This window comes from Erpetoichthys calabaricus, chromosome 9 (genome assembly GCF_900747795.2).
Source record: "Erpetoichthys calabaricus chromosome 9, fErpCal1.3, whole genome shotgun sequence".
In the NCBI taxonomy this organism is placed as follows: Eukaryota; Metazoa; Chordata; class Cladistia; order Polypteriformes; family Polypteridae; genus Erpetoichthys; species Erpetoichthys calabaricus.
The window spans coordinates 166,685,626-166,696,758 of NC_041402.2; the positions used below are offsets into that span (position 1 = coordinate 166,685,626).

The 11,133-nt window shown below is 37.6% G+C and overlaps 1 protein-coding gene across 1 annotated transcript in view; it reads left to right on the plus strand.

The window, feature by feature from the left end:
• jhy (junctional cadherin complex regulator) overlaps positions 1-8,047 on the plus strand; it is an 86,434-nt gene extending 78,387 nt beyond the window's left edge. The window contains exons 7-8 of the mRNA XM_028810395.2: positions 3,083-3,217; positions 6,173-8,047. Of these exons, the coding sequence (XP_028666228.1) occupies positions 3,083-3,217; positions 6,173-6,385 (348 nt within the window). The 3' untranslated portion in view covers positions 6,386-8,047. The remainder of the gene's footprint in view (positions 1-3,082; positions 3,218-6,172) is intronic.
• The last annotated feature ends 3,086 nt before the right edge of the window (positions 8,048-11,133 follow it).

Consider the following 11,133-nt stretch of genomic DNA (forward strand, 5'->3'; position numbering starts at 1 on the left):
TTATACCGGTCTTAAATTTCAACCACTGTTGCGGTAGTACAAATCGGTGGGCAACAATGGAAATGTTGCTGCCGGTATCGAACAGAACAGACGTTTTATACCCGTTAACGATCACCACACCTGTATGTGGGACCGCCAAGGGGTTTGTCAGAGCACACCACATTCCCAAACGGTTTATGCTCCCACGGCCTCTGGGACGTCGGCACAAGCTCTGGGTTGTACTGGGGCTAAGTTTTGGGACGTACTCCGGTTGAGTTCGGCCAAGGGACGGTTCAGCTCCCCCAGATTGGGAGGCCCTCCTTTGTTTTTCTACAAGCTCTATGAGCTCTGCCATGTTTTTTAATTGTCTACCCCAGACCAGCTGGGTGAAGCCCTGGGGTAGTGTGTCCAGAAGCAGATAGCAAGCCACCTGCTCTAATACTTGGAAGGGCTTGAGTTCGTGTGGCCGTAGCCACTGCCCTACCTTTGCCCATAGGGACCAGGCTTGTTGAGAGGTCGGCCGCTCTGGGTCAAACCTCCGGTTTTTCTGGTTACTCACCTGCCAGTCTGGGGCACCCCTAGGTGGGAATCAGGGCTCTGGCTTCACAGGGAGGTGGGCACTCTCCTCCGAGAGAGCATAAATAGCCCTCTTTGCCTCCCCCTTCCGAAGCAGCCCAATTCTGTGAGCCCCTCCCAAACACTCCCTGGCCTGTCTAGGTTGCCTAGTGGAGCATGCCGGGAGCAGAGCCTGTACCGGGCCACTCCAAAACACGGGACACCCTCCCCGCCTGGAAACTCGGCCCTGGTACGCTCGCACCTGGATGTGTTGCAGGTCCTGTTCCCTTCTCTTCCAGGACTTCTTGATCCTGCCGACTACGCCAATGTCACAAAAACGAGACATACTCAGATGAAAGTTTGGGGCAGCCACCCGTATAATATGGTATCCTGGCTGCAAAGTCATTTTTTAACAAATAAACGGCACTGATGTGCATACAACGGAGTCCAAAACAAGACTGAGGAATGAGGAAAAAGGGCAGGGTTTTAAAGGGGAAGACAGGAAGTGAGGTCATAAGGATCAGGCCCATGTTCTTTAGCCATTGGTTCGAGCCCGGACGTGACGTCAGAGGGGCCGGAGCCGGTAAGGTCTCCTTCCATTGGCTCGGTCCCGGAAGTGACGTCAAGAGAGCCAGATGGAATCTCCCTGGAATGGTCTACAGGAAAGAGAGAAAAAGAGTCAGTGCACTCTGCCAGCTCCCAGCATGCCTCAGAACTGCCGTCACTCAAGCCCTTTAGCTGCCTCCTTTGCGCACGTGTGTGACAACTGGAACACGGTTAATTCAAGAGTGACGTCATTCCCACCTCTGACATCTGATTTCCGAGATAAATGGAAAACAGCATAAGTAGAGAAATAAGTTAAGTATGAATTATATCCACATCCAGTGCTGTATTTATATACTGTACTGTCTTTCAAAATTCCAAGAAATATTTTTATTTTAAAAGGTTCCAAGTTTTGCATAATGCATTTCACACAGCATCTCCACACAGCGAGCTTCCTAGAATTGAAATGGCACCTGTGCATTTTCAAGCTACACAATTCATTATATTGCTATTCATTTTCCTGATTTTTAGATACTATATTCCATCTATGTTTATAATTTCATATTGTTAAATTGTTCATTTCTGAAATGTTATTTAGGTATCAGTCACATGTACAGTGCTGCTAAATATTGCTTAATATTGCAATGTGTGTTTTTAGTAAAAAGGATAGCTTCCTTTTATCTTGTAGGACAGAGTTTGAAATCACTCAGGTATTTAGAGAAGTACTGTACATACAATGAGTGAAACAGCCAAGCGTCTTCATTTTGCATTTGATTCGTCAATCATAAAACTCAATATAAGATATTTTTGGAGGGAAGTCAAACATTAACAATGAAGAACATGTACATTTTAATTTTTCTTAATAAAATATACAATGTTGACATTTCTTTAAACCTAATCTTTTTCACTGTTTCCTGAAATAATATATATTATTTATTATTTTGTCTGTTGTTCTAAGATATATATATTGTATTGTGGGAGTATTGTATTGCAAACCCTGCTTCACAATATGTATTGTATGTGGGTTAAATGTATCATTTCATGACTAGTAAAGATGTATAGGGTGTGGGGCTGTATTGTATGTGTTGGAGGATGTATTGGAGAAATAAGTGTGCTTTGCTTCAGGTGACATTGTTTAACGCATCTGCCCTAATTGTCACATACTGGCAAAGTGAACCAAGCACCATTTATGTTAAATAGATTACCAAATGCAGAACACTTGCTTGTGAAATCATCAAGTCCCTTACAGATTCTGAAACTGGCTTTGGAACATAAAGACTCTTTTACTTACCTGCCTGGTTGACCCCTCAAAGTGGCACTCATATACTATCAAAGCGCAAGATTTTACCAAAGCACACACAGTCCTTAACATTAAACTGTATTTGTGAACTAATCCTTAATCTGGACAAAGCATGCAGAATTTTTGCAGATGTTTTACCACTAAATTAAGTCCATTAAGTTAGAGGTTAGACTATAATTGTTTTAAAAATAGGCAGTCTTTTACTAATATGCTAGTATGTTTAACATTTTCTATTTTTTTCTATATTCCTTTCCTTTTTATAAAAAAAATATTGATGGTACAAATGTTGTCTGTTTAGGAAATAACCAATTTCCCTTCTTATGTGCATGTGTGTGTGTGTGTTTATGTTTGTGTATTATTTATCATTGTGCAGTGTTGTCCTTTCATGTCTTGCACCTTAAATACAATAATAGATGTTGCCAGTAATAAATACAGTATGAGAGTGATAGCCTAAAATAAAGTAGGTCTCATTTTTTATTAACCTTCTATTTGTGCACTTCACGCCTTCTGAAAAGAAAAAGAGTGCCTACCTAATGGACATTGTCATTCCACCAATGCTGGATCTCAAGGGTTTAACTCCTTATGAAATAATTGAACAAATACATAAATAAGAGCCTTTAGAGAAAATAAATAGAAAGCCTTAAAGGGTAATGTTAATTAAAATCCCTTTTGTAATATCTACTATGAAATCTGCTCCATTTACAGGCAGAGAAAATGAAACAACAGAAAGAGTATTCCAAGCAGATTAGAGAGCAAAACCAAAAAATGAAGAGAAGCTCTATGGCTCCCGCAGCAAATACTGAGAACAAGCAAGAGAAAAAAAATACTGTTCGAGACAAGGTAAAGTACTTTCTGAACAAAGAGTAGGGTGCTAAAACTCGAGTCTCTGGCTCCCAGTGTTTTTTGTTCTCCATTCTTAAGCTGACTGTCCTAAAAATGTGTTTTGAAAAAATAATATATTTCTTGTAGAGATGCTTTGTCTGAAGAAGAAGAAAAAAAATTTGTTTCATTAACTAATTTTCTTAACTCGCGTATTCCTCTGTGGAGTCACTTGGTACTGGAGTCCATCCTGAGGACCGTGAATGTAAGGCAACAATGAATTCTGGGAGGTCCATTGACATCCTCATCCACACATATCCTTTGAGACCCAGTTAAAATGTGCCAAATTATTATGTGGGAGAAAAGCGAATTACCTGGTAGAAGTGCACATGAACACAAGGAAGAATGTGTAAACTCCACACATACAGGCACCAGATTGAAATTAGAACTCAGGACTATGAATCTGTCAGGCAACAGCGGTAACCACTCCATGACTGTGCCAGTCAGGTTATATAATGTCTTTCATCTTATGCTGCATATCATCCCCAAACACAAGGCATGATTTTTTGATGTATGTTTTTAATATTTTATTAAGAGGTGGAATATACTGTATAAACAGACTTTAACTATGCCATTGACTCTGCAACTCAAATGAAATTAAAAGTGAAACCCTGCTACTGTTAAAACATTGAGATTCTTTGAACTTTAATAGACTCTAACTAGTTTATGAAGGTTTTAGCATTTCTGCTCAGCAACAGTTAAAACAAGCAAACGCTGAGACAGTTCTACACAGGGTTCATTTAAAAGCACACTCACCCTCCCACTCGTACAGCAATCATAAATTGGGCAGTTAAAATGTCTTTGGAGGGTTGTAGAAACAAAACCCAAGAAGTACCCAGAGGAAGACCCACGCAGGCATTGGAAGAACCTGTGTACTCTACGTGGACAATAACTGGGTACAAGGTTCAAATTTAGGGAGCTGGATGAATGATGCCTTAGTACAAACTGCTGTCTTTGCCCATCTCAATTCAAAATATTCAGATGTATCAGTACTGCTAATATTTATTGAGACAATTACAAAGTGTATCTTTAACAATCCTTGGGGATAATGTGCTAAAAGACATGCATTACGTAGTCAGATTACATTTTTAAATAATGAGTAACATAATGCAATACTTATTTTATTGAAGTAAAAATACCTGTGTTGCTTAAAAAAAATAGATATGCCTTATTGTGTTACTATCAAAGCTTATTCCCAACACTCCAAAAACAAAATTACCTTATTATTTCACAGAAGTATTGCATTTATTTTCTAACATCACACACTTGTGTTCTCTGGCCTTCTGCTAACAGCTAGTGAGGAAGAGGTTCAGCACCTGTGTAAAGTGCAATCGATTGAAAAGAACTGAACAAAAGTTTTAAGTATATATTCAGTCCTGCATGTGCTGAGGGGTAAATTTAATCAGCCCAGTTGTGGGTCACGGGGAGCCAGTGGTCACTGCAGCAGCACTGAGTGTAAGTCAAGGATTAAACATGGCGGACCTGTACATAGGTCCTTTTCAGGGCTTAGTCGCACAGCCAAACAGAAAAGAGTGTTCTGCGTGCAACCATGTGACGTCATTTTTATTTTTAATCCAGGTTTTATGAATACATTGAAACAGTGTTCATACTAAGAATCTTTAGGGTCTCACTTTGGGGATGGATGTTATTTATTTCACAGCATATGAAGGACTAAATGTATTTATGAAGCTTTATAAAACACAAAACTTGTGTGTTATTAAATTTAGATGTGTTTCTGTTTATTTTCACGAAGGTTCATATATGGGTTTAAGATTTAATATTAAATGCTAGCCAATAAAATGTAAAGTTTTTCATACAAAAGAAGAAAACAATGCAAAAGTAATGCACTGTGTGTAGCGCCTTACATTTTATGATGAGTACTTACGTAAAATATTTAGTTACTTTTTTGTAGGAAATGAGTAATGTAACTATTACTTTTAAAAGTAATATTCCCCAACACTAATATAACTAATATAAATTGTAGTTATAAAATTATAATATTCATCCTTCAATCCCTTCTGTTTTTCCTGTTTTGCCAATAGTAGGGTTTTATGAAAATGCAGCTTATTCTGTTAGTTTTCTTATAAAGCTTGTCATCTTAATTTACAAAAATCTAAACTTTTCTGGGGAAACTTCAAATAGATTGTTCAATGGAGTAAAAAAAAAATAACAATTTTGCTAATTTTTTACATTTTTTATTTTTATTTTACAAATGTTTAAACTATCAGTCACATGTCTTGCTGTTGTCTATGTTTCAATTGATGCCTAATGTTAAATTTTACACATGAAACCATTTAAATTTATTGTTGAACAGCATCGTTCAAAAAGACTGTAGGATTCCCTTTGGCTCCTTTGTGAATACAGTTTGAATAACAACTGGGAAAAGATGGCAGTATCCCTGACTGTATATGTTTTGACATTTTATTGCATCACTTGTCAATAAGGTCCAAGCATCTCCACGATGCATTTCTTCTGAATATCTGACTACTCTTACTTGATCTCGCTAATCTTATTTTTTATTTAAAAATTTCTATATTCCTCTCAGCCTTAAGTGTTTTGTTCCCACCTCCTTTTATAACGATTCCCATGCTTACTAAGATCATATGAGAAGCTTCCAGTAGTCCTTTACATGTATCCTATTCCACTTTATTTCTGTTCCTGGTAGAATTGGGTGAAATTTAACACAAAGGAGTGTTTTGCTTCTCCCTTTATTTTATTTCTCATTCTGGCAAAGGAAACCTCCCAGGGTTTACTTGGTATTTTTGCCATATATTTTTTGGTTTTTGGAATAGTACTTTCTGAAATATAATTCATGCAACATGGCCACTATAAATGAGTGAGTGAACGTGTATACTTGGTATGGCATGAAGATGGATGGAACTTAAGAATTCCTGTTATGTACTTTCTTTGCCATAGGCTTTGGAATATGCCAAGAATATCCGTAAACCCAAGCCACCTGTCCAGACCAGGAGTACAAATGAAAAGCCCACCAGGGAAGCCTTCAGTGATCATGTACAGTACTTAGAAGACCTGGACCTTTCCCATCTGGCAACTTTGGAGATGCTCCAGAGACGGCATGAAGCAGAAAAGCAAGTTGTAGCCGGTTTCAAAGTCTTAAATGTGGGTTGACCTATTTTCAGGTGGGATTGAGATAGGATTTATAATCCCAAGCAAGAACATACTGTCACTCACAAAATGACACTCTGGAAGCATTATGATGCACTTCCGTTGACACTTAAATCTTCTTCTGGAATTTGGTTGACTATTTGTATTTAATTAATTACGATTCAGTGGTCACAGAATAATTTATGGACATCACAGTTGCAGAATCTTTGCGATGAATAAATACGCATAAACAAACAAGTGGTCCAATGGTCTAAATATTATTCCATGGATTTGGAAAAATAAACAAATTCAAATGCATTTGCACAGGTGCTCAAAATAGAACATCACTATTACAGCCTGATTACAGAGCTGTTATATTCTTTACATAAATGTTTTTTCTATGACCATTAACCATTATGTTTAATTTTATGTAATTCAAATTCTTCTTATTCTTCTAAACAACAACAATAATAATAATAATCTGATAAATTTATAAGCCCATTATGTGCAAAGAAGCTATCAGCCACTTTTTTACTGTTTAAACTGCAGCCAAGTTTTTCTTTTTGATATAATCCACCAAAAATGTGTGCAATATTTTATGATCTATAAAATTCAGTAAAATGTTAAAATATAACTGTCTTTATTTCTAATGGTAGCTGAACAATTAAAACAAAAACATAGTGATATGATGATTGTAAAATTCCGTGTCTAACTTCTCTAGTATTCTGCTGTATATAGTGTATACATTTTAACTGATTGTTAACTGTTGGGCTTGAGTGCCTGCTAAAGTTGAACTGGAGGGAGTTATAATTTTTTATTATCATTTTAAAATGTGTCAGTCCTACACTTGCAGAAATGAACAAATTGGTCCCTCTAGCCCCACATACCATGTGACAGAATTGACCTTGGACTATTTGGATGGAATGGCTTAGTTTCCTCATAGTCTCATCCTCCAGCAATTCATTGCAATGCTGTGATTCACCATGACATCATAATCTGTATAATATGCCAGTTATTGTACGTAATTATTATTTTCTTATTTTATGAAATAATTTCAGGAATTGCATGCATTGTTAACCTACAATGATCTCTGACTTGTTTAATTTCAATATATAAAAAGATTTTATGATACTTTTTTCTTGTTCAAATCTACTTAATTCTTAAACACTTGACTTTCTTAAATGGGACCTCATTCAGGGACAGTGCTTGACTCTGGCCTTAAAAATAACTGTATTTGGGTCAAGTGGATGCATTTAATTCTCTTTACTATACTTTTAAAATATTTTTTAACCGCATAACCTGACGGAATAAGCTCTACTCACTCCAGAAAAGCAGGGTCTCTGTGTCTGATGTGGATGTGAGCAACACTGAAGAACCACAAGGAACAGTCCTGTCTTCTTCTCTCTTCACCCTGTACACCTTGGACTATAAGGATGACACAAGGTCTTGTAATCTGCAGAAATTCTCTGATGATTCTGAGTTTATGAGGTATATTGACAAGTAAGATTAGACAGAGGAGAGGAGTCAGGTGGAGAACTTTGAAAATTACCTGCCACTTAAAATAAGTAAAACCAAGGAACTGCCTATTGAGTTTGGCAGCACCAAAGAGCCTCTAGGCCCGGTCACTATTCAGGGTAGAAGTGGAGGTGGTACGCTCCTACAAGTACTCGGGGGTCCACATCAATGACAGGCTGAAATGGTCTTGGAACACAGAGAAATAATGTAGGAAAGGGCAGAGCAGACTCTTTTTCTTAGGAGTCTGTGTTCCTTTAATGTGGGTAGTGACATCTATCTATCTATCTATCTATCTATCTATCTATCTATCTATCTATCTATCTATCTATCTATCTATCTATCTATCTATCTATCTATCTATCTATCTATCTATCTATCTATCTATCTATCTATCTATCTATCTATCTATCTATCTATCTAATTGGATGATTTTATGTATTTATTATATTATGGTAGGAGATCCCATCATTTGTTCTTCCATTCGTTCATATTTTTCATCCGCTACTCCACCTGAGGGTCATGGTGAGGTGGTGATCATCCTGACAGCATTGTTTTCCGGGCAGGACCTAACCCAGTAGAGCACACTTGTGCTTCATTCACACTTTTCTACACACACACACTGTGCGGTATGATATAAATCCCTGTAGAGGTGTATATTATAAATAGCTTGAAATAAAGTTTTTACCAATTTATTTTGTGGAAATAAGAGGTAACCTAAAAAAATGGTCTTTCGCTGGTATAACAAAAAACAAAATTCTTTACTTAAACTAGTCATTGGTTTCAGCTAATAATTGGATAATTACTTTATTAATGCTTATTGCCTTTTTAGCCCATATACCTGCTTTTCTGGTCAATTTTCACTTAATATGATGTCTTTTTTTTTTTTTTTTTTACCTCTGTCTCTATGAATATTTTCTCATATCCAACAGTGTTTAAAAATATGGATTTCTAAACACTTTGAGATGAATCTGAGTAGAATCCCGAAACTTGTTTCCTGTACTTACAAGTGGTAATCCGCTCATAATTCAAATTTCAAGCACATCTTTTTTTGCTTTAATGGTACCTTCAGATGATTATCAAAGAGCTATTTACGTATATGTAATATTTTAATTAGATTATGGTCTCTATTTAACCCATCATGGCCTTCTTTGATGCTCTGTGTTTTACTGTTTAGCCTCAGATGCAAGAGATAATGAATACTGGACCTTTTGATTTAATGAGAAATACCGCCTTTATAAACCAACTCTGTGCACATTTTTTTTTATTTTTTTCTTCCCATCTATAGAATTCAGTTAATTGAAGGAGTCTCTCACCACTGCACATTAAGGAGGAAAAATTAGCATCCCTTTTTCAAATTAGAAAGAGCAGGCAGATGCTTTGATCTGAGGACCAGAATGAAGGAGGTGAACACCCCCCCCCCCCCCCCCCCCCCGTAAATGAGCTGATGGCCTTGTTAATAGAATAAAATGCAGATGCATCCACGTGTTGCAAAATGCTTAATCTCTTAATTGATCACCTTCCGCTCCGTCTATTCTGTCCCCCTTTTTATTTTCTCAGTAAATCAGAATCACTTTTTGAAATTAAATGAATCACTTTTCAAAGTGGAGAAAGTAATGCATATCCTCTTTGAAAGGAAAAGCACAGTCAATTAACATAAAGCATCCAAATTAATATGATCTGTGTTCCCCAGTATAAACTTGGACTGTATTAGCAATTCTAAGTGATATACTTTATAAATGGGTTTTCCTTCAAAGTACTTGTGCATATTGGGAGGACGTATGTGTTCTAAAGCTTAACTTCAAAATTTGATGTAATATTTTATTGTCCATTGAAATGGCTGTACAGTGGCACAAGTGTGAGTTTGCATGTTCTCATGTTAACCTTTCTCAGGGTTATCCAGAATCTTTTCACAAACAAAAACTGTAGTTTTGATTATTTGGAAACTGTGACTTGGCCTCTAGTTAGTAGCTTTAAGGGTGTACTGGCTTTCTTTCCAGACATGGCTCGTGTCACTCATTTGAGTCTCCTTGAGCTGTACAGCAGCAGTATACCAGACTATTATTATGTCTTTTTTTATTTACGTACATTCACTGAACAAATTCTTAGGACCACTATAAAAATACTGGGTGGGCCTCTTTTTGCTCTCAATACAGCCTCAGATCTTCATGGTATGAATTCCACAATTTGTTATAAACATTTCTTTGAGACCCTGGTCCATGTTGACATGATCGCATCACACAATTTCTTCAGATTCATCTGCTGCACATTCATGTTTTTGTAATGAATTCAGCCTGGCAAAGATGAAGTCCAGTGAAGAACACCGAACTAATTGTCATGTTCATGAACCCAATTTGAGATGACTTTTACTTCATGACATTGTACATGAGCATGATGGAAGTAGCCATTACAAAATGGGTCAGTTGTGGCCATGAAGGGGTGCACATGGTCAGCAACAATACTCAGATAGGCTGCGGCTTTCAAATGATGATTAATTGGTATTAAAGGGTCCAAAGACAGTCAAATATACATCCCCCACACTATTACTCCACCCCTACCTGCCTGGACACTTGACACAATGCAGCTTGGGTGCATGAATTCATGCTGCTGGTGCCAAATTCTGACCCTAACATTTGTGTGCCTCCACCCATCAGACCAGGCTGGCTTTTTCCAGTCCACAGCTGTCCATTTTTGGTGACCCTGTGCCCACTGCACCCTCAGGTATCAGTTCTTAGCTGAAAGGAGTCAAACCTGACATGGTCTCCTGCTGTTGTAGCCCCATATGCCTCAAGGATGGACATGTGGTGCATTCTGAGATGCTTTTCTACTCACCACAGCCATACAGAGTGGTTATATCGGTTACTGTGACCTGTCTAATCAAACCAGTCTGGACATTCTCAGCTGACCTCTCACATCAACAAAATGTTTCCATCTGCAGAACTGCTGCTTGCTGAACTTTGTTTCTCACACCATTCTGAGTAAACTCATGAGACTGTTGTGTGGGAAAATCCCAGGAGATCAGCAGTTACAGAAATATTCAAACCAGCCCATCAGGCACCAACAATCATACAATGAATGAAGTCACTGAGATGACATTTTTCCGCATGCTGGTGTTTGATATTTGCCTTAACTGAAACTCTTATCCTGTATCTGCATGAGTTTCTGCATTGTTCTTCTGCCACGTGATTGACTCATTAGATAATTTCATGGATTAACAGATGTACAGGTGTTCCTAATAATTTTCTCAGTAGGAGTGTGCT